This window comes from Rattus rattus, chromosome 6, assembly GCF_011064425.1.
Source record: "Rattus rattus isolate New Zealand chromosome 6, Rrattus_CSIRO_v1, whole genome shotgun sequence".
NCBI classification, from domain to species: Eukaryota; Metazoa; Chordata; class Mammalia; order Rodentia; family Muridae; genus Rattus; species Rattus rattus.
In genome coordinates, this window is record NC_046159.1 from 59,356,931 (window position 1) to 59,381,040 (window position 24,110).

Below are 24,110 nucleotides of genomic sequence, written 5' to 3' on the forward strand. Positions count from 1 at the left end.
AAACCAATATGTACAAGTATAACTGCCAGCTTACAACATCAGTAGCACAGACCCACCCACAGGGAACTCGAAGGGCTGTGGTCTGCCCTTAAGGGTGGCAAAGGGACATTCTGAAGAAGAAAAAGGCAATGAGGAGTATATCTTCACAAGAATAAGAGGACAGAATTTGGTAAATCTAACTTTAAAACTAATTATTTTACACATTTGTAAACAAAACTGATCCGAAATGTAGAAAGCAAAATTAAAATGAAGTCAATAGTCTGTGTATCCAATTGGCAGCTAAACCCCACAGAAAATAATGTGCTTAGTAGTCAAAGGTTGCCAGACATGATGGTGCATGCTTACAGTCCTCAGGCTCAGAAGACTGAGGCAGGATGACCACCAAGAGTTCAAGGTCAGCTGGGGCTGCCTTGTTCCAAAGGCAGCAAGAAGAGAGACACTGAGCTGGGCTTGGGCTTTTGAAATTTCAAAACTAACAAAAAGACCTTTAGATGATAGAAACAATAAAATTCAAGAAGTTAAACAAAAATCTTGTAATTATGAGCTTGAATTAAGATACATAAATCTGAACTCATTTATGTTTTCTAATTAAAAAAACACATTTTCAAGTATCTACTAAAAAGGCCTAAAAAAATTACCAATAGTAACAATTAGCAAGTAATTATTTCTAGGGCCAACTAAGTTTCTAAATATCACTCCCATTAAAAACAATCTGATCTTTAGAGAAATGGAGGACTCTAAGTTAAGAGCAGAATGATCATGGACAGTCATTACTCTCAATGGCAGAGAAATCATTGATCGTGGGTTACATCCCAGAGAACCAGAAGCCAATTTGACTAAAATTAGGGAGAATCTGAGTATGTTTAAAAATGGTGACATGTATAAATCCATAAACTTACATAATACAATGCAAAACACTCTTACCTCTGAATGAACACTGGTGAACAAGGAAAAGACCTAACATCTTTCTCACCCTTTTCTGTACAAGCAGGACCCCAGGGTAACTACACTAAGATGACAGAAACAACTCTACATAGGCTGGTAGGACGGCTCAGTGGGCAAAGGCACCTGCCGCCAAGAAGGCTGACAAGGTGAGTTTAGTACCCAGGCCCACTTGAGAGAGTATGATTTTGCTACCCAAGTAGGTTTAAGGACTTGGGGAAATAGCAATAATTGGTAAACTAAAGAGGAAAACTAAAAACCAACAAACAAACAAGCAAAAACCAAATTAAACAGATGATACCTAAGCACACTGATGGTCAAAGACAGCACTGGCCACCCATCGGAATGAACAGGAAGAGCAGGGAACTCCAAACTGAACTGACATTGAGCATGTCTCTGGAAAGCCCAGTTTAAGTCTGCTGACAGAGCTCAGCAACGAAGGGCATTTGTGGCCACGTCTGACAACCTGAGTTCTAGCCCCAGAGCCCACACGGTAGACAAAGAGAACTGACTCCTGAAAGTTGTCTTTTGACCTTTAGATGCACACCATAGTGCATGGGCACACACACACACACACACACACACACACACACACACACACACACACACACACACACACACACACACACTGAATATACCAAATGACGAAGAGTAACCAAGTCAAGTTCATAATAAGAAAAGTTTCCAAGAACAAGGAATTCACTTTCTTTAGATAAATAAATAAAAATGGCAAAGGAGATAAAAGGAGGTAAAGACTATCGATCTCTCTCCCTGTGGCTAGAGAGTTGGCTCTGTGGATAGGGATGCTTGCTAGAGTTCAGATCCCAGCACACATGTAACAATCTGGGTGTCCTGCAAATGTCTATAATTCTAAATTCCATTTAGGGTCAATCCATCGCTCCTCTTGCCTTTTGAGTGTTCACAGGTGTATTTGCCCAAATATATATGTATGTACACACACACACACACACACACACACACACACACACACAAAATACTTTTAAAAAAGAAATCAATCATTATAAAATATATATGTTCAAAGTTAAATTAATATGTAAAAAAATGGAAATTAATATATCCCAACTAAATAGAGTACATGAACCTTGTTTGACTCCTGATCCAACCAAGCAAACTTAAACTCTGCAACAACCGAAACAGCTTGACACTACTGGATACTGTGTTACCAGGACATCATTGTTATTTCTCCCTGTGTCTATCTCCTTAGAAAGTAGTTCCGTCAATACCAGTGCTGAGTTGGGGTAAATTCCCAAGGCTTGAAGACAACACTGAAAGCTCTGAGAGTGATTAACTACACCTCGATGCTTCAGTTTCTACATCTGTGAGAAGTGACGACGCATTGATCAGTGGCTCTTGGCCATCCCAGCACATCCCAAGGAAGACACCTGCACTAGCAGGCCTTTCAATACTAACACTCCACTGTACAAAGCAATGGTCATCTAGAGCTCCTCACCTGCTGAGTCTGAGCCTGCTGCTGCTGGGGCTGCTGCTGCTGCTGCTGCTGCTGGTAAAAGGTGCCTGCTGGCTGTGGTGGTGCTGTTGGCTGCTGTGGCTGTTGCTGCTGCTGCTGCTGTTGCTGCTGCTGTTGCTGCTGCTTGAGGAGGAGCTGCTGCTGGTGCTGGGGAGTAGCCTGGGCCTGGGTAGGCAGTCCCTGGGTCTGGGGAGCAGGCGTCTGCTGTGGGGTGGGTGGAGCTTGTGGCTGCTTGGGTTGAGATGACTGAAGAGGTTGACTGGGCGTGGCTTGGGCTTTAGGCTGGGAAACACTGGCTAGAAGGCTAGGCTGATTGCTGGGTCCTGTAATGAAAAACTCCATGTCAGGGCACAAAACTCTACCAGACAAAAATGGTTTTCTGAAGCCTGGCAGTGGTGGTGCACACCTTTAATCCCAGCACTGCCAGGAAGGTGGAGTTTGAGGACAGACAGGCTACACAGACAACCCTTATGAAAAAAGACTTTGTGATTTGCTACACAGGAAATGGCAGAAGCAGCAGACTGCCCAGCTTTGCCTGCTCCTCACCACTCTGCCATCTGTGATGCTCTACTCCTGCTCCAGCTCCCCACTCCTGCCAAAAGCCAGGTGAACTGCAGACTCCAGTGCCTGCCTCTTGCACAGGGTTTCCCTCATCCCCATCTCACCCAGTCACCCAACCCTGCAGTCAGCACCTCTCGTTCCCCTCACACAGCCGACATCTGACACTAAACAGTCTGTGTACCAGCCTGTCTACCTCGGCAAAAGCGTTCTTTGATATTCTTCTGTGGTTACAAAAAATAAGTAAGTCTTGTTTCTTTAAAAGCAAGGAGAAATAAAGCAAGTAAGGTAAATAAGGTGGAGTGGATGGACCAGATGTCCAGTAAGAAAATAAATGCACACAACAGGCTTCAGGGATCTTGAGACTCATCTGAGTACAGAAAGAAGTTCCTCCTTGTGCAGCCACTGGCCATACACATTCACAAGCAGCTCAGGGCATGATTCTTCAGGCTGTGCCTTCCTACACTACCACCATGAAGCACTAGAACGAGCTGCAAACTAGTTACTGACCTGTAGCCTGAGGTAGGGGCTGAACAGTGGCCCTCTTACGAGGAGTCAGGGCTGGCTGAATGGGAAGGATTCCTGGGTTTGGCTGAGTCTGCCCAGCTTTAGGCCTCTGGCGGGGTGCGATTGAAGTCTCTGTGGTGGGAATGGGATCTGTCAGTCTAGAAAAGGAAAAACAAAACTGCTGTTAAAATGTGGGAAAACAGAGGGGTTATGCAGAACACAAGATATTTTACCCTTAACACTCCTTCAAAACATTCAGACTGGCTTAATCAACACTTCTTCGAATGCCAATTCACCTACAAAGGCAAACACATCAAAATAACTTATCTGTCATCAGCAACCTTAAAGCCAAGAGAGCACAGAATGATACATTTCAAACCCTGAGAATACATAACCCTCAACCAAAATCACCATACTCAGCAAAGCACTCTTGAAAAGCGATGGAGAGATGGCTCAGTGGTTAAGAGCACTGACTGCTCTTCCAGAGGACCTGAGTTCAATTTCCAGCAACCACATGGTGGCTCACAACCATCTGTAATGGGATCTGATGCCCTCTTTTGGTGTGTCTGAAGACAGCTACATTGTGCTCATATAAATAAAAATAAATAAATCTTGAAAAGCGATGGAGATTCAAGGTCATTTGTGAGGGAGACGTGCAAGTGTCATGATGCACATGTGGAGGTCACAGGACAACAACTTTAGGTGTTGGTTCTCATCTTAGTCAACACTGCATGCACCAGGCTAGCCAGTCTGTCAACTCCCTGCAATTCTCCTATGTGTGCCTCTTATCTCCTGGTTGGGGAATGCTAGGATTACAAACACATGCCCTACTGCATGTAGCTTTACCAGTTCTAGCAAGTAATAATTACCCACCAGGCCATCTCCCCAGCCCCAAGTAAGGACATTTTAAGGCAAGCACAAACTATGGGAGCTCATGAACACTAACCCTGAGATTTGCAACAGTGACCTCCCTGTACAAACGTTGTGGGAGTGACTAACCACTCTCTGATTGGATTTTACTCCATGAGATGGAACCCATGCCTGACACTGCTCTGCTCAGAGAACCAAGAACCTAGGAGTGATAGGCCATGGCCTAGCCGAAAGCCAAGTACTATTGTTCTATTAAAGGAACACAGCTATAAATTGACTTCTAGTGACATTTTCTGCTATGTTCATAGACCAGTGTCTCACTCAGCCAGCATCAGAGAAGCTGCCGCTTGATGCCGTCAATGGGTACTAATATTGAGACCCACAACTGGACAATGTGTAGAGAGTGAAACTCTGGGACACTCAGCCATAAATGGGATCTCCTTCAAACCCCTAACCTCAGGGCTAATGGAGGAGAGGAGGTTGAAAGACTCTAAGAGCCAGAAGGGATGGAGACCAAGGACATGTGTCTTCCAGATACGACAGGACTGACAGATCTCCCATCCCTAACTGAGACAACATCTCCAGCTAACAACCACCCGCTAAGGAAAAGCTAGTTTTCACTGAGCACATAACCACACCCATGGGTAGGCACCATGCCCAGAAGATGACATCACAAAATGAAGTCAGTGGTGTCTTTCTAGATTCTTTTGGTTTCATATTGCTTTGTTTAGGCTTACATTGTTAAATCTTACTGGTTTTTGCTTATATATTAATTATATTTTTATTATCAACTAACTATATATAATTAATTATATATCAATATTTTAATGAATTCAATTTCAATAAAAATATATAATTAATTATATATTATGGTTTCTAATTTGTGTTAGGTCTTTTTTGTGTGTCTATGTATATATATTTCTTGTTTTTCTTTTTTTAACTTGCCAATTTTTTTTCAACAGAAACAGACAGAAACACACACACACACACACACACACACACACAGAGAGAGAGAGAGAGAGAGAGAGAGAGAGAGAGAGAGAGAGAGAGAGAGAGAAGTTGTGGAGTTAAATCGTGGAGAAGATCAAGAAGGAGGTGGGGAGGGCACACTGTGACCAGAATATATTGCATGGATTTTCAATAAAAAGTAATTGAAAACAATAATAATTGCGCCCCCTCCCCAGTCCCGGGTCCCTGAATAACACACCCTGAGATGATAGTAAGTTCACTGGAGAAGTCAGGGGGGAAATGGGAAACCTTTTTTCTTAGTAATGATTCTTTTATACTCAGTAAAAATGTTACTATCTCCAATAAAAAGATTAAAAAGCTGCTTAGTGGTTAAATAAGTTCTAGACAGACCGCCAACGTCTATAAACAGACGATTTCTGTCCATTGTCCACGTGTGAGTGACTGCTGATGAGACAGACTCCTGTATAGCAAATACTTCCTCAAACTGACTCCAGCTGGATATTTTTTCACCAAACACAGGATTTCCAAAATATAATCTGGGTAATGGTTGGGGCAGTGGTTTTTCACTCACAGATAGAACTTAAACTTAGTTGAAACTAGCTGTTATAATGACTCTGTAGGAGCTGGAGAGAAGGCTCAGTAGTTAAGAATGCTTGCTACTCGTCCAAACGACCTTGAGTTCAGTTGCCAGCATCTTCACAGAATAACTTACAACAGCCTATAACTCCAGCTCCAGGGGATCTAATAACATCTTCAGACCTCTGTAGGCACCTGCAATCACATGGACATACCACCACATAGACATACGTAAACAGAAATAAATCTTTATAAAAGGTAAGGGAGCTCTTTATAGTAAATATCATGCTGATGAGTGAACTGAACAGGACAAATTGAAGAAATAAACAGATCAGAGCGTATAATAGGAAAGCCACTTCTCAAATACACAAACTTCCATTTTCCACAATAATAAATATTTGGTTGGACACACGGTCATCTGGCACTTTCTAGGAGCCTTAAGAGATAATGGTTTCTTTGACTATTCCTTGATTTCACTGCTTTGACTATAGATGCTGCCATATTAAACCACAAGATCATGATTATGTTGTAAGGAGGGAGAGTGAGAAGCATAGAGAAAACTGGGACCAGGAGCTTCATGAAGCAGAATCATCTGACCAGCTGTGGTGGTCTGAATGAAACGTCCTGGACAGTCTCGTACATTTGAACACTTGGGCCTCAGTTAGTGATGCTATTTGCAGGGTTTTGGAGGTCTGGCCTTGCTAAAGGAAGTATGTCACTGGGGGTAGTCTTGTGGTCTTAAGGCCTTGCCTTCTTTGCAGGTGTTCTCTGCTCAAGCTTGACCCTGCTCTAGCCAACATGCCTGCTACTTGCTGCCGTGTCTCCTCATAATGGACTCTAATCCCTCTGGAACCAAAAGCCCGAATAAAATAGTTCTTTTGCAAGTTGCTTTGGTCATGGTTCAACTGAAGAAAACATGTACTGCTTGTGTAGAGATGGAGAGTTCAGTTCTCAGTGCTCATGCTGAGTGGCCCCCAACTCCAGCAGCAGGGGATCCAATGTCCTCTTCTCTCCTCTAGGGGCACCTACACTCATGAGCTCATAAATCTACTTGCCCATGCACATTTACACTTAAATAACTAAATAAGCCTTTTAAAAATACTCAGTTATCTAGCCTTTTGCTTACATAGTTTGCTGCTATCATTCCCTGACCATGAGAGGGTGGTAGGAAAAGAAGAAGCAGAGAACCTCCTAGTCACCCTTAAGAATTTTTCATCTGAAGTTTATGTGAGTATGTCTGGCAGATCCTGAGCTATGACAGGTGTGAAAAACAATAAAAAAAAAAAAAAAAAGTCCAGTCCAGAGTGCCCTGAAACCTTTCTTCCTATAGATTGCTCTCAGGTCCAAATCCCAAATGCAAGGTCTCCAGTAGCAAGAGACTCCTCTTCAAGATGACTGTGGGATGAGGATTCTGCCACCCTCCCTGAAATAGTATAGTAGTCTGGGTCATATCTACCCACTCGTCCCCTTCCTCTATGAAGTGTGACTTAGACCTTCCAACTATCCTCCCAGGCTTTCCTGGCCTGTCTCTGTCCCTCTAACTTGGGCATCTTCCTTTATTTGTTTGATCCTTTCTTGGAAGAGCCTAAGTGTCTCCAGTATGATTGGCTAAGACCTAGGGGGATCTCTAGATGGACTGCTTTCCTAATGTGGCTGGAGACAGGGAAGAAAGGAATGTGGAGGACCAGGGGACCTGGTTACCCACTAGCTTGGAAATAGAGTTAAACAATTCTCTACTCATAAACATTACAGTCTGGCGTTGCCTCATCCCAGCAAGCCCCGGTATCCACTGCCATACAATGGACACATCTGTGAGGTTCTTGATTCCTTTCAAATGTAGATTTTATTGTATCTCTCTTGGCATTCCCAAAGAACAGTTTCTGCATAGGGAGAAAGAGCTCGCTTTCCTTTCTACTCACAGCAGGCAATTCTACTGCAGCTGGCACCAAGCACAGTGCAAGCTCTTGAGGGCATTTCTTACCTGGCCTTTGGCTGGGTCTTTTTTACAGCTGCCTCGCTGGCTTTCACTGGTTCAGGAAGTTTTGTAGGAATGGGAGAATTCTAAAAAGTTGAAAGAAAAAAAAGCATGTAGATTTCACTGTAAAGGAAAAATAGTCTGAGGCCTATGACAGTAATCCTAGGACTTGAGGGGTTGAGGCAGGAGGATCATGAAGTCAAAGTCAGCCCGGGCTATACAGTAGAATCCTATTTTAAAAATAAAAATTAAAACTTCAAACAAAGACTAGCTAGTTTGACCTGTGCTAGTGGAAGTAGCATTTGGGTTTGTCTAACACGACTTCTTGGCTCTCACTCCTCTCTGAAAGAGAAGGGAGGCTGGACAAATGCATGAGATGCATCAAGGAAGCAAAGTGCTCAGGAAGAGAGAGAAACAGGGTGAACAGAGCCGTGCCTCAGGAAAACAAGGCTCTCGCCAGTCTAGGAAACACAGTAGACATGCCCTCCTTGTGAGCTGAGCAAGGTGAGACTTGGCCACTCTGCTCAGAGCTCAATCCCCAGGCACTGACTGGGGCTGCTATTGTTCAGTGTGGCTGTTTCAGCTTCAAAATTAAATTCCATAGAAAAGTTGTCTTCTCTTTACAGTAGCTGCTTTGCTTTAATGTCCCAAGTGGATAAAGCAAGGGACATTAATATTCATTGAATCCAGAGATTAATAACCATAGTGACCCAAAAATAACAATTTCATGATGTTTATTTCCTTTAAATAGCACCATTTTCATGAACCCATCACAGCTGTGGTTATATGCACAAGACCTGCCCGAGATCAAATTAATCAAAATTCCAGGGATCTCCGGAGGCCCCGCAGCTCCTGCAGAACTCCAGGTAGTTGACACCTGCTGATGGGGAGTCATTTTCCTCTGTAGATGTAAGAACAGTAGGCAGCCAGTGCTGGGGTAAAGACCCCATACCTGTGGGCATATGGGCAGAACTGACTGGATTCAGTAGATTCTTTTTTAAAAAAGAAAAGGAAAGGACATGAACTTGGGAGAACGATAGGTTACAGAGGGACCTAGGGGAGTTAGAGGGAGGAATGGGGATAGATATAGCCAAATTGCATTATTACATGTGTGAAATTGTCAAAGAACAAATAAAAACATCCTTAAAAATGACAAGTCAGTTTTAAAAAGCACCATTCACATACCTGTACATTTGGAACTGGGCATTCTTTCTTGAGTAGTTTAAATGAGAAGTAAGAAACCTGGTAAATATCCGGCCTTTTGTCAGGGTCTGGTTCCAACATATACCCTAAAACAAACATACAAGCACTTACGTCATAATATCCTAACAACTGCTGTATCAGCTACATAACTGAACCCTTCTACTATCAAGTTGGGTTGTGCTTTAAGCTTCAAATCTCAGAAAAACCAGATAGTTCAAGTAGTCCCCTTCCTAGCAAGAGAAAGAAGAAATAAACTCCTTGAGCGATAACAAAACTCCTGAGGTTTATACCCTGGTCCTGAACATCAGGAGCTCACCTTCTCAACATAAAAACGAGCAGCTTCACATTCTAAGTCCTAGAAGGTGCCAAGGCCTGGCCTGTGGTTTCCTAACTTATTGCCTCTGTTAAACAAATAACTACTAACAAATACAACTGAATTTCAAACTTCATGAACTCAGGATTTGGTGGTAGACACTCCCTGGGTCTGCCTCCAGGTCTAGAAAACAAACTCATGAATTTACTTACTACTATTGGAGATATACGCATAAACACATGCAAATGAGTAAAGGCAGTTTACTGCTTAAGTAATGAATGACCTGGACACTAAGTTCTGAAAAGATCTATGATGCTGAGGCTTTAAATGGCCTTGTTAAAGAGATAGGACAAGGGTTAGTCATGGTAGAGCAAAGAAAGAGGCAGTCCAGATGACGGGACAATGCCAACAAAGGCACACTTAAAATAAAGGCCAGAAAGTGAATGCTGCTACTTGGAAACAAGCCCAGAGGACAGTGCAAGATGGCTGCCCGGGTGGGACAGAAAAAGAATATAAAGGACCCTAAACACCATGCTAAGAATCAGGGCCTAACTGTGGAACCGCTGACAAGCCACTGAAGTCTACTCAATGAGACATGAGAAGGTGACATCATCTAGGAATGATCCACGGGAGGGATGTGCTGGAAGAGTGAAGAGAGAGGCTGGGCAAGGCACTGCGCCATGATCTGCCGGAGTTTGTCCATACTGTGTGAGAACCACAGCTGATGAAAGCAGTACAGACTCCAAGAGACTCCATGCAGCTGTGTCAGGGCTGCTGCCTGCCTCTCTTTCCTTGCTCTTTCAGACCCTTGCTATCTCAAGGCCTTCATGGCAATACCACTAGGAAAGTGGAAAAGGACAATCTGGGGAAAGGGGTGGGGGAGGTGACAAGAGGCTGAATTTGAGGCCTACAGGTTTAGGATTTACAAATAGCTTACATGCTAAATGGGGTCTGGAAAAGGTGTCAGTTGGACAATCACTCATCAAGAGCTGGTTGTTTTTTTCCCCCAACATGAATTCATTGAAGCAAATGTTAAAAAGGAAAAATAGCTAGAAAAAAAAAAAAAAGCTATCAGTAACACCACGATCAGCTGTTCCTCCATACCTCCTTCCACACTTCCTTCCATACCTGCTGCACTAGCTCAGACCACTGCTGTGCCTATGCAAACAGTCTGGCATCCCCAAGGCTACAATCCTGTCCTTTAAACACCCGATCCTCCTGTTCATTGAGAAAAGTATCACAGTGAAAGGACAGCTGTGAAACCCAAAGAATGTTGTCAACTTGATCAAGTCATTCTATTTCCTCTTGTGTGAAACAGGGACAATGACACTTAAAATCTACAAGTTTTGCCAGGCTTGGTAGCACATGCCTTTAATCCTAGTACTCAGGAGGTAAAGACACACAGATCTCTGAGTTCAAAGCCAACCTGATCTATATAGTAAATTCCAGGGCAGCTAAAGCTGCAAAGTGAGATCCTGTCTCTGAGTAAGTAAATGAATACCCACCAAGCCTACAGATTTTGAGAACCAGGTGAGGTGCAGGTTGGCTCAACGCAGGTCAGGTGTTCTAGCTCCCTTCTTTCTCTCAGGATGCTCCCTGCCCAGGACTCAAAATGGGCAGCTCAGGAATTATGGTCTACAAGACTTTTTCAAACTTAGCTACGAAATGTCTTGACCAGCATTTTTATGAACGACTTTTTTAAAAGCATCTGTTTCTTTAGCATTTTAGTACATGTTCTGGTACAGAGCTACTGTCCTACCATCTGGGTAATGGATGTTAGTACATATGCTGGCTATGATAACACAAAGAAATGAAAACCTCAAGATTTTAAACAAGACACTCAATTTAGACGCTTGTAAAAAATCTAGTGATAATCTAAATGAGAGGAAAAACCTGGCTCCATGGAGTTATATGGTCTTAATTACACATTCATCCAGCTCCAGCACTGCAATCACGCTCACTTGAGCTGCTTCCAGCTTCTCAGAGATGCACTTCCTATCCCGTGACGTGAGTCAGCTGCACTCAGCTCTCACACCGACTGCAGCACACACAGCAGCATCGTGCTGCTCAGTGCACAGCTACCAGACCCAGAGTGTGGCTGGCTCGGTCCTGAAGTGGAGTTTAGTTTTCTAGCAAAAAGACCAACTTCTCTAGGCGAACACTGCTGGGCTACCACTATGCCCAACACTATCAGATGATTGCTTTGTCGTTGCATTCAGTCTTATTCCTGGAACTTAATCCCTTTATCCTCCAATTCATTCCCAGTGATTAGAAATAAAAAAATATAAACTTGAAATTTGAAATACTTACTAATAAGGCAGTGCATATCTTGTGAATATCGAGAGTTATCAGGAATTGTGAAGCTTCCATCACAAATTGCCACCTGGCTCTCCCCAAATGGCAAAGTGAAGTAGCATAATTTATACAACAAACAGCCAAGAGCCTAAAAAAGTAAGAGAGCACATTGCAACTAGTGGTTTGTTTTCTATAAAGCCAGTGATCTGCCAAGAGAGACCAGTACTGTCTACATTTACCAGCAGGAAAACCCCACATACTATTGTTAGCTATGTGACACTTGAACTCAGAACTCATAGTGACACTCTAGCATCTGAGTCACATTTTTATTTGTCATCAGAAAATTATTTCAACTGGTTTGTTCTTTAAAGGTATATCCTGCAAACAAAAAGCACTGAAACAACATGAAAAGCATACCGAAGTAGGTGTTTTTTCATTTGTTTTCCCCCCATATTCCAAGAGGCCATGGCTGTCCCCTCATATCAATATCAGCATCAAGGGGATTGGAGAGATAGCTCAATGGTTAAGAACACTGGCTGCTCTTTCATAGGATCCAGGTTTGATTTCCAGCACCCACATGGAGGCTCCCAACCATCTGTAACCCCTGTTCCAGGGGATCCAACATTGTCTTCTGAGGACACTGCATGCATGCACATAGTATGCAGATATACATGCAAGGCAAAGCACACATACACATAAAACAGCAAAAGGATCATCATCAACACTGGGCAATACTGTGCCTTTACTCCTGGCTCCACTCAGGAGTCCAGCCAAGGCCTGCTAACACCTGGGGTGTGGATGGCTTAGTTCACACATACCCAAATATCTGCCTTCGTAGTGATGATTTTGCCACTGTACAAGTTGACCATTTCTGGGGCTCGATAGGAGAGCGTTGTGTATCTACAATCAAGAGATCCATGTTTTATTAAATATATCAGTGCTATAATTAAAAATCAAGGAGGAGCAATTTTTCTTTTGTATTACTAGAATCCAATTCTTGGGCAGCAATCTGCAGAAGAGCAAATTAAATATTAGTACAGCTAAAATGAAACTTCTCCTTGACAATGATATCAAATCCTCTTACAGCAGACTTTCTACTCCTAGGGCACTGGGGTATTCAGACACCATATACTAAATAAAGTCATAAAAGCACCCCTTTTTGGGGGGGTCCTCAAATGAGGACAGAATTTTCCTCTATAAGCCACTGTAGTCTAATGCTGTATTTCATTGATTCCTTTTTTAAAAAGTAAACCTTTAACCTGAGACTCAGAGATGCAACACAGTAGGGTTTTCTGAGAGTGAGCCCTGCCTGGGCCACCAATTTCATGTGTTCTTTTCTGGGAGCGGTGATGTACATACAGCATGTTGACATGTGTGCCTATGTATGTGGAGAACAGAAGCTGATCTCTAGTTCTTCCTCCATGGCTTTCTGCTTTATTTCTTGAGATTTGCGGGTGAGTCTAGCTGTTCAACTTGCTCCCAAGTGATGGGAGTACAGACAGGCCCACCAGGCTTTTGCATGGGTGCTAAGGATCCAAACTCTGGTCCTTACATTTGCATGGCAAGCATTTTATGCACTGTGGCATCATTCCAGCTCCATGATCATGGATCCTTTGAGGCTAAAACTATAGTATTCTTATCTTTGACTCAAGAAAACTGTGTAATCACTGTTCCAAGTGAGTATCTTATGTTACTCAACTCTGCTGCTCTTGTATCCAGAAGTGGTCTTGCCTCATACATGGTTACTGAGTGATACACAAAGGGGGCAGAGGCTAGCCAAGTGCAAGTACATGCTGGGCAGCTCAGTTAGTAGAAGCCACAGTGAGTGTACTGTACTTGGGAAAACCCAATACTGTAGGCATGAGGTTCCTGGAGAGTCAAAATCTAAAGAGACTTCCTGTCAGGCCACTGATACAGTAACTGTTTACCATAAATTCCACAGAGAGTGGTTGAGTTCCTCATGAGAAAGAAGGAGGTAACAATGTAGGGTTTAGTAAAACAACACACCGTGTCTGATTCATAATGCCGCAGTTGAGACTTCCCTTAGAAATACCAGGACACGTCAGCGAGTGTGTGGCATCACTCAGCCTGGAGCTCTCCTTTTGGTTTTTGAGACAGGGTCTTGCTATGTAGCCCAGACCAGATGTGACCTTATAATCCTCTTGCTTCAGCTCCTGCGTTTCTGGGATTACAGGGATGTAGCGTTCCCTCCCCACTGTCTCCAGCTACCACTGATCCTTTTATGGGTGTGTGGCACAGTACGCTAACATGGTGTGCAGCAAGGTCTTGCTATGATCCTCGTGTGGTTAGAAGAGCTTAGAAAATGGGTTTCAGACTCTTCTGTGTCAGTCCACCGTCTAGTCTCTCCTCAGCTGTCAGGTAAACCAAAAACCCAACGGTGAACAGTCTGCTCTGGAATAAAGGGTAACTGGCCTGCACCATTTTCTTCCCATTCTGTTTCATCTACAAAGTGACAGAGAATGTGCTTATCTGACAAAGGACAGAACTCCAGGAAAGGAGAGAAGGCTTACTTCTTAATCTCATCTTCTACTGCATTGACTCCCTCGGCCTGTGGATTCTGGAATTTGTTGGTGGCACTTCCAAAGTCACACAAGACATAGTGGCCTCGGTCATGCAAGAGGATATTTTCAACCTGAAAAACATTCCCAAACCACCCAATCCAAGATGCCACTTAGTAATGGGAAAAGCTAGTTTCACAGTCACATAATAAAAGGTTGCATTTTTACAGTCTTACTGGTGTGCACAGAGATGTTATTCTTCAGCATGTAAGTTAACAGCCCCAACTAAAGAAAAAGACACTCGAAGGAACAGGGTAAGACTTGGTCAGAGAGTCAGACAGGGAACTGCACTGTTGGAAAGGCAGGGCCCCATTTTCATGGCTAGCCAGCTACCGCCAGCACATTTTACACCTCTACAGTAACAGTGGCCATACTTTCAAACCACTGCCTTTCTCAATATTCAATAATCACTTGCTTTTCAATCTTCAGTACAAATGCCAACTTCTTTTGGAATCCTCTCTAGGACCAACTCAGAAAAATACCATTTCCCCATTTCCTTTTGGTGTTTCATTTTCCATGCTATAAATTACTGTACTTGTAAGTAGGTATAATAATGTCTTTATTACACTAGGTTAAGACTCTCAGAACTGGGTTGGGGATTTAGCTCAGTGGTAGAGCGCTTGCCTAGCAAGCGGAAGGCCCTGGGTTCGGTCCCCAGCCACGGGAAAAAAAAAAAAAAAAGACTCTCAGAACTAATGTTTCCCCATCAGTTACTTCCCAAAGTGACAAATGTCAGTGACAAATAAGCAGTTTCTGTTAGAGTCTTATTTGAGGGTTTGATTTTTTTTTAACTTTGAAACAAAGGCAATCTTCAGGTACTGAGTTAAGTTAAGAGGTTTAACTTAGTGGAGCCTATAAGGACCTACAGAAACTCTAATGACAGTGCTAAGAACTCCAGGCAGGAGAGGTGGTTTGGCAGTTAAGAGCACTCATTGCTCTTGCAGAGGACCCAGGTTCGATTCCCAGCACCAACATGGTGATTCACAACCATCTATAACTCCAGTTCCAAGGGATCCAATGCCTTTTTTTGCCCTCAGTAGGCACCAAGCATACACACAATGAACAGACATGCAGACAATACACTTAATAAAAAAGTTAAATTCAAATTATTTTCTAAAAAAGAAAAAACACTGAGCACAATATTCTCAAGCTATAGTGATTAGCTCTTGTTGGGCAACTGAGTTGATTGGCATGCTGGGAAACAGTTCTGGTTTACATGGCAATTAAAAAAAAAAACCCGGGGTTGGGATTTAGCTCAGTGGTAGAGCGCTTGCCTAGGAAGCGCAAGGCCCTGGGTTCGGTCCCCAGCTCGAAAAAAGAACCAAAAAAAATAATAATAATAATAATAAAATAACAACCAGCAGTTGTAGTTCTGTATCCCCGGGACCGAATAATACAAAGTGAAATTTCAGCTTAAAAAAAAAAAACCAAAAAAAAAAAAACCCTTTCGAGGCCCTGAAGACTGTAGATTCTATGGTCTTTTTCTTCAAACCTTCTCCACAGACTGACCGCTTTGGAAAAACAAAGGGAAGAAGACCGTAAGCTCCTTAAAGACAACCATCTCTTACTCACAGCTGGAGTCTTCTCCTGCCAACCCTACTAGATTTTTGGTACAGAAACTGTTGAGGAAAAAAAAAAAAGAACATACTTCATAATCTCTTGTTCATGCACACAGGCACACATTCAAGGACACATGTCACGAGCCAAGCACCCAAGGCCCTGCTGGTTCTTTAAAAATATCTGACTGAGTAGGAATCCTTTTGTTCCTATTATCTAAATTTTTCTCTTAATTCTTCTAAAGATTGAATTCAGCATATTTTAAGTCTATATTCCCTAACTCTGATTGTTTGAAATATTGATTCTGCAGATTACTGCTTCCTATTGAATTTCATGTCTGATGTTACGGTGATGAGTTTTAAAGTTGTTTGAAGTCATGTCCTTTTGACCTTCACCTATAGGAGTCTTTGGTGGTGCTGGCTGCTCTCCATCTGCACTCAACATAAAACTGTGGGAGGTGGGAGTGATGACCGTGGACCTGAGCGGCAGGTTCTTATGGAGAATTCTCCACTACAGAACTGTCAATGTCTAGGACAGGTTTGTCTCCTGAGGCAAGGCTAAGGCAAACAAATATTTCTATTATCAACATATTTTTAAAAAGCTCATCGTTTTAATCTATTTGCACAAAGATAAACAGCCAAGCTATACTAAGTATAAACTCACTTTAAGAGTCCTAAGTAAGGGGCTGGGGATTTAGCTTAATAATAGATCTCTTGCACAAGGCCCTGGGTTTGGTCCTCATCGCTAGGAAAAAAATCCCAACAAAGTAACACTAATATTTTCAGTCTGATCTAGAAGACTCATAAATAACAGATCACATTCAATAAGCAATAGCTACTGCCAGTATTACTTTACTGAGCACAGTACATGGACTATGATTCCCATCTTAGAGAAAGAGAGGCTCGGGTAATTCAGTCAATACTGTAACATGGCCAGCAAGCAATAGAGCTTGGAGTGAACTCAGCAATCTACCCTAAGAAGAGACACACAACTGCATTGCTGCCACGGCAGGAAGGTCAGAAGCAAATGGCACAAGACCCTGTGCCCACCTCCAGCTCTGAGCTATGGTATGGGCTGTGGGGACATGGGACTGGGCTTTTGGGCAGACTTTCTTAACCCTTTACATTCAGAAGTGCCCCTAAAGAGTTAACAGTAAGTCAGCAGTCGCTCTGGCCAGGTGTGCTTGTTCAGAGCTGCATATGCTTCCTTTGTATTATCTAACCTGTTCTCTTCTCCACTGCCTACTCCATTAGCCAAGTCAGCCATTCTTGAAAGCTTTGCTGTAAAACCTTCTCTGACTACCCAAAAAAGCCATGTGTAGTTTACTGTGCACAGGAGGGGTCTTCAGGCCAAGCCCAGCCATGCCCACAGGTTACTTATTCTGCAGTCCACAGCGGCAGAGGTACAGAATGTCCGTGAGAAGCTTCCCTGTGTTGAAAGTTTGGTCCTTAGCGAGTGCATCCAATCACTTCAGGTGCCAGGAGCTCATTCACGAGCTTTATTACGTGAGCTTACAAATGAATGGACTTTAGGAGGTGGTCACTAGATATGTGTGTGCCCTCAAAGGTTCTATCTGCCCCCGCCCCCTCCCCCCGTCCCTTCCTGTCTCATTCTACTTCCTATGCATTCACCTTCCATGACATTCTGCCTTACCTCAGACCCAAAGCAATGGATTAGATGAACCTGGACTGAAAACTCCTAATTGCAAACCCAAAATAATTGTTCCTTCCTTTTGTTTCTGTTCAGTACTTCTCACAGCAATGAACTCTGGCTAACACAATGTGGCTTTCTCCAATGGAAGAGCTGAGCAATTCAGTGACGACTCTGTGCAAACATGCCTAAAGCATCCATAGCTGCCCTTCTGCTGGCAAAGTTCTCCAACGTTCGCTCTGGCTGACGACTCAGAATTTTGCTCTGGATTTGTAGCTAACTACTGACATATTTATGTCTTCCTTTCCTAGTACAGTACAGCCTTTGCGTCGTGGTGGCGTATTAACGTATGAATCCTTCATCAGTGCTGTACTTTCAAGCAGGCATCCTGAAAATCTGTGAACTCATTTACTCAGGATTGGTTAGAGATGACTTTTCTCCCTGGCCTCATGTACCTCACAGGACTTATGTGAAATCATTCTTCTCCAGGTTTATGTGGCCTCTCCCTTTGCAGGGGAGACTCTATACTTGTAATGTGGATGAACCTCTATCTAGAAGAGAGAAAAGTTCATTCATAACAAACAGCATGGTAATTACTGCATGGAAAACCACTACAAGTGAGGAGGGACTAAGCAGACAGACAGAGCAGAGTGAGGTGAGCACTGTGGCCTGACATGAACGGCAGTCTGTTCCAGCTGCTGTCCATGTGAGGCAGGGTCAGGAACCCTAAGGACACTGCGATCCCCACACCTTCTCAGAGTGTCCTGTGAAAACCTCATCATCATCACCACCAACGCACTCAATGATGAATGATGCTGGACTCGGGGTGAAGACTTCAGGGTATCTCTGATATTTGACCTTACTTAAATCTGCAAGTCTCTTTTTTCTTATCTGGGAAGTGGGGCTGACAACATTCCCATCACTGTTACAATGAAGCAAAGAAGGGAATATGTGTCAAAATAAACTGTCAGTTCCCTGACAAATACATTACTGCCATTCATTTATGAAAGAAACTTGGTTGAATTTCTACAATGTGTCAAATATTCGTCTATGTCTAGGGATAAGGCTGTAGAAAAACAAAATCCAATCTCTTAGGGAGCTTAAAGTCCAAGTCAACATAAGAAAATAATTCAAATTGTCTGATATTAAAAAATGTTATGAGGGCTGGAGAGGTGGCTCAGTGTTAAGAGCACTGACTGCTCTTCCATAGATCCTGAGTTCAAATCCCAGCAACCACATGGTGGCTCACAACCATCTGTAATGAGATCTGATGTATTCTGGTGTGTCTGAAGACAGCTACAGTGTATTTATATATAAGAAATAAATAAATCTTTAAAAATAAATAAATATAGGTAAACTGAAAAGGAAAGCCACTTCAAACGATAGTCATGCAAGGCCTCTCAAATGAGGAGACAGAATGACAGTCAGCAGCTGTGGGACATTCAGGAACAAAGCGTTTTGAGCAGGAAGCAAAAGGGAGGCACTGAGATGGGCATGTGCCTGAAGGTCTGATGCGTCTGATGCATGGGAGTAAGCCAGGGTAACGGGCCAGGGCTGTGCTAAGCTGGAGTGGAACATGAGTATTATAGGACAATTCTGTCACTGCTGGGGAGATAAGATATTCAGGGCTTTGGAAGAGGTAATAGATTTAAGAGTTAAAACTAGGCACAGCAATAAAGTACTGAGGGCAGGAGTGTTAAATTACGGCCAATACTGGACTCAGTACCGCCTGCCAGACAATTAATACCTCCTGCACTTTTACTTACAGTGGCCCATGTAGTCCTTAGTAAGCTTTGCTGTCCCCTTAAGAGATGGAAAAAGATAGGCCAGACAAGTACTCACTTTACCTGGAATCGAGCTGGAAGAGCAGAATTTAGCATTAGGCTGCCTGACTTCCTCCCCAACTGTGCTGATGTGTACCATGCAGTTAATGAGAATGGGCAGTTCAGACTGGTAAGAGAGAAAGAAGGGAGCAGAGGACAGACAAAGGGAGACGGAGGAAGAGTACTTAGGAGACATTTAGAATTTGTAAGTTTAGAAGCTCAAGAAAGCAACCATTTGGGGAAAGTCAGCTTTACAGAGGAGGAGAAAGAATAAAAGACAGTAGACAATGGGAGTAGGGCAAAGCAGGGGCAAATGGCAATGGACAGGGGTAACTGGGAGGGAACAGACTGAAAGAGAGAGCAAGGGAGAGAGCTCACTGGGCTCACACCCCTTTGAGCACTGGCGGAGTGAATAGCCACACTGCCTGGGAAAAGTCCTTAGGAACCAAGCCTGTGACTGGCTGCCATTTGGCTTAGTGATTGTTGTGTTGCTGTGACCAAAGCTTCTGACAGAACAAATTTATGAGAGAAAAGATTTATTTTGGTTCACTGTTTCAGGGCATTTCCCTCTGTCCCAGAGGGCAAGGCATGGGAGCACACATTACATCACAGTGAAGCAGAGAAAGGCTGAAACCAGGGACCAGGCTCTAACTGATGCCCAGGCTCTAACTTCTGGGGATCTTCCTACATCAGCAAGGCCTACCTCCTAAAGGTCCTACCAGCTGAAGGCATTCAGAACAGGAACCTGCTTACAGTTACTCAATACATCAGCTCTCTGAGGGCCAGTGCTGCTGACCTTCTTTCCCAGCCTAACAGCTTAGGGGCCTTATTAAAGTTGTCACTCCCAAATTCTGCACAGAGCCTTTGCTAAGGGGCCTGGAAAGCTACTTCTCACTGGCCTCTCTTCACCTCAACCAACACCAAACAGCTTGGCACTGAGGCATTTCAGACATTAATACCTCTGAGAAATGGAGAGGGTCAGGAGAACACCTTCAGACCTGTGTTTTAAAACTTAAGATAAGAGCCCTCACCCTGCCACTCCATGAGATCTAAGTCTCTTTTGTGACAAAAAGAGGTGACATCTGTGATTTTTCAACCTTAATACATTTGTTCATCCTGAACTCTTCCTTCCCCTTTCTTAAGTGCATGGACTACTAGCACAAATCAATACAAAAAAAAAAAAAAAAGTTTAAAAAGAGAGAAACAGGAAAACAACCCCTGTCTCTATTCTGACTGAAAACTTAATTAGCTGTGGGGGCAGCGGTCATGCTTTCTCTGGTAAACAGTAAGGCTGGTATAAATGATCTGCCCAGATTTGACCCCTAGTTTCAACAATGACTTGTATCTTTCCTCAAAGAAATAAAAATTAAGACTGAGAGGAAGTAATTGAAGCATTACAAGAACACCGGAAGGTAACGTTGCACAGCACAGTACTTCTGCTGTGACTGTTTCCAGGACATAAAGAGGCTAAGGACGACTAGGAGCACTTTGGATGTCCTGTATGGAACTGGAAAGAGAGGCCATTAGGCAGGGCAGGAGGGGCTTGCTTTCAGTTTTGCCTGTGAATAATCAGATCCCATTCAAGCTAGCCTAGGCTCACACAGCTCCAACACAGACACTACTGTCTATATTTTGGAGAGGACAGAACCACAGCTCAGATAATTTGAGGAACAAGCTAAGTAGCTTGGATAGGAAGGGCTGGAGAGGCTCAGAGGTCCATGGCGGCCAGGGAACTGAAGGCTGAAAGCTGAGCGCAGACAAGTGCTACAAAGTATCCTTTGCACTGCAGCACCAAGCGATTTCCTACACTCTGACAGCTCCGTTGCTGTAACCCACATGATGGTGTAGAGGCAGAGACTCATGGCATCTCAAACAGAAGAGCTGGATCTAAACCCCCACACTGCTGTTGCCTGCTTGTAAGAACTGGGTGAGACACAACACCTCTCTGCCACTTAGTTCCCTCACCTGTAAAATGTGCCCGAGAGTGTCTAAGACAGTAGGTATAAAGTTCAGGATTTAGCACACATAAATGCTAAGTTCAACCGAACCAGGTACCAATTCCAGGCTGCAAATGCTGTCATGTGACTTCAATATCAAAGACATGGGGCAAAGTGATGGTAATCAGAACCAATTATTAAAAATAATTAGTGAAGTTTCCAAAATTTGAAAGAGGGCTGGGGACATAATCGAGAAGTATAGTACTTACCTAGCATGTGTAAGGTCTTGTGTGCAATCCTTAGTTTAACAACAATAACTCTGTGTGTCTGTAAGCATCTTTATTTATAAACTACTTAAATTAACATATTAATTTTCCAGACCATTAAAAATGTAAGAGTACAGTAATAAACATATGAGTTCAGGCATTTGAAATTTTAAAATTCTGGAGGCTCGTTGCTATTTATATTGTGCTTTTTCTTTGTATTTTCTCTCCCCAACTTCAACGTGAGCTCAGCATTAGGAACTATGTGGTAAACTTCTTTCCTGCCCTCTCAGTACATACTGCCCGCTGGGACATAGGAAACACTCAGTGCACCCCACCCCATGAAGTAGCCGGTCGGTCACCTTCAGGTCCCGGTGGATAATGGGAGTTTTGCACTGATGCAGGCGGGCCACAGCCTCACAGGTGTCACAGAAGATCTGCAGCACTTCGTTCTCTGTAAAGCCTGTCTGGAGACGCTGGTTCATCAGGTTTACCACCTGGCCTCCTGAGACAGGACAGAGCAAGGGAAAGGACGTTAACAGGCAGACTTGTCACTTACAGCTGTCCAGACAGAAGCTGATCACTGGCCAAGCCAGCACCAAACCCTAGGTTTCCAATCTCTGCTTGGGATTTGTTTTCTTACAACCCGAGGCCTCCTCTGACACATCAAAACCAGATTATTCTGGTAAATACACAAATGTGGGCTGCCCTCATGGGATCCTCTAGTTCAGAAGCAGAACTGACATCACTGTCAGTTACTGCTGCCTGGTAGTCATGTCCCCACAGAACTAGAGACAAGGCCACAGCCCTGTATTCTGGCAAGAATTAGACAGCACAACAGATCCAGGGAGCAGGAAAAAGATGGTACCATTTCCACTTTGAAGTCTTTAACTGTGGGGGAGCTTGGTCTATGAAATGCTACAATAACATTTTTCTCTCTGAGAACAAAAGACTGGTGACAAATCTTACAAATCATCCAGACTCAGGTCCTCCTACTGCCTGGCATCTAAAAAGTCCTATGAAAAAAAGGGAATGGTCAAAAGAGAATAAATTGTGAAGTTCAAATTTTGTGGCATTTTACAAAATCACATCAATCATCAACAAAGGCCAAACTACTGATTAACATCACATCTACAGGGCAAGAAACAATTTATGGGCTATAGCTTTAAAAGTGGAACTAAGGGCAATTACAGAGCAGGGCACCAAACAGTAAGGCAATGACCCAAGCTTCGAACATCAGCTGCTTGGGCCAAAAGAGCCAAATCTCTAAGCAATGGGTGCATGGGAGAGCAACTCCCAACACATTTGTGCTACAGTCCAGACTTCTCAGGATAAATGGATGAAACTTCAAGCTTTCATGTATTTAGAGTTGAGAGCAGCAGCCCCTGAATGTAGCTTTACCAGGGTTACAGCCCTGGAGCAAGACGAGGGATTCTTTCACTCCATCACAGGAGGCAGAACCGTGAGTGGAGTGTGAGAAGCAGGGGAGCTGCAGTGTCTGTGAGCTCAGCACTGGGCTTTTACTGTATGCCTTCGCTGTTTGTTAAACACTCAATAAAGAACACACTTCTCATTTTCACATGATCTCATTTATATCCACAGCCAAATCTTTCTACACCTTTCCCATCTGTGAAACCAGAGCATTTTCTTTAGAGTGCAATGGACAGTATGTGAAATGGTCCCCTTGCCCTCAACCATTAAGCTGCGAAGCAAGAGCTTCGGGAGGGTCAGCACACACCTCTGCAGAAGTCCATGAGGATGAGCACCTCCCACACGTCGCCACTGCTCACAGTGTTGATACTAGAGTCAATGTAGCCCACAATGTTCTTGTGCCCTGACAGGTCCCTCTGTGAACAAGAGTGGAGAAGTACATTGTCAGTTACAGACACACTAGGGACAGAATCAGCACTTGGTTCCAGCAGCACAGACAATTTAAACACAGAGACAGCACCAACACGGAAAAGGGGGACTGAGTCTCCGGTGGTCTTTGAGGAACCTGGTTAGATCTCCAACAGCAACTCCACCATCCTACTGAATCCCCAACTCTCCCGAACAAGGAGAGAATGAAGCACATAGAACACCTCTTGGTCACTACATTAGTGCTCACCAAAACCATCAGCAAGGACCTGTAACACCCAGAAACAGTGCAGAGGAGGGAAACTACAACTGCTTAAACACGTCAATCTTTAATTAAAAAAAAAAAGAAAGAAAAGAAATTGATGTTTCTCCTGTTTAGAGGGGCAAACGTGAATTCAGCTTGAATTCTTACTTTCTTTCTCTTTCTGTGTGTGTGGGAGGACAGGGGTAGAGAAAAACTTCCTAGCTGCAGCAATTAACAGAGTTCTCTCCGAAGCAGTGTCTTCCCTGAGCAAACGACTCATGAGAGTTTAGTTGGGCAGCCTGCACAAACTTATAAAGGAAAGCCAGCACATTTCTCAACACGCTCCAACTTGGCTTTTAACAATTTCCCTTTAAGAAATATATGGGGGGAAACTGCCACTCCAGCTTTGAAGACACTACAATAGCATCTAGACCAGCATTTCAGTCATAATGAAGCCTTCCCAGCTGGCCGGCAGGCTAGAAGATGCGGCATCAGCTGAAGTG

General features: G+C 43.5%; 1 protein-coding gene across 1 annotated transcript in view; it reads right to left on the reverse strand.

Moving 5' to 3' along the window:
* The window catches only part of Aak1 (AP2 associated kinase 1), a 78,576-nt gene that overhangs the window by 34,803 nt on the left and 19,663 nt on the right, over nucleotides 1-24,110 (reverse strand). The window contains exons 4-12 of the mRNA XM_032907228.1: nucleotides 23,245-23,491; nucleotides 21,869-22,011; nucleotides 14,229-14,350; nucleotides 12,516-12,597; nucleotides 11,713-11,845; nucleotides 9,072-9,175; nucleotides 7,893-7,972; nucleotides 3,500-3,654; nucleotides 2,414-2,754 (exon numbers count right to left, since the gene is read on the reverse strand). Of these exons, the coding sequence (XP_032763119.1) occupies nucleotides 2,414-2,754; nucleotides 3,500-3,654; nucleotides 7,893-7,972; nucleotides 9,072-9,175; nucleotides 11,713-11,845; nucleotides 12,516-12,597; nucleotides 14,229-14,350; nucleotides 21,869-22,011; nucleotides 23,245-23,491 (1,407 nt within the window). The remainder of the gene's footprint in view (nucleotides 1-2,413; nucleotides 2,755-3,499; nucleotides 3,655-7,892; nucleotides 7,973-9,071; nucleotides 9,176-11,712; nucleotides 11,846-12,515; nucleotides 12,598-14,228; nucleotides 14,351-21,868; nucleotides 22,012-23,244; nucleotides 23,492-24,110) is intronic.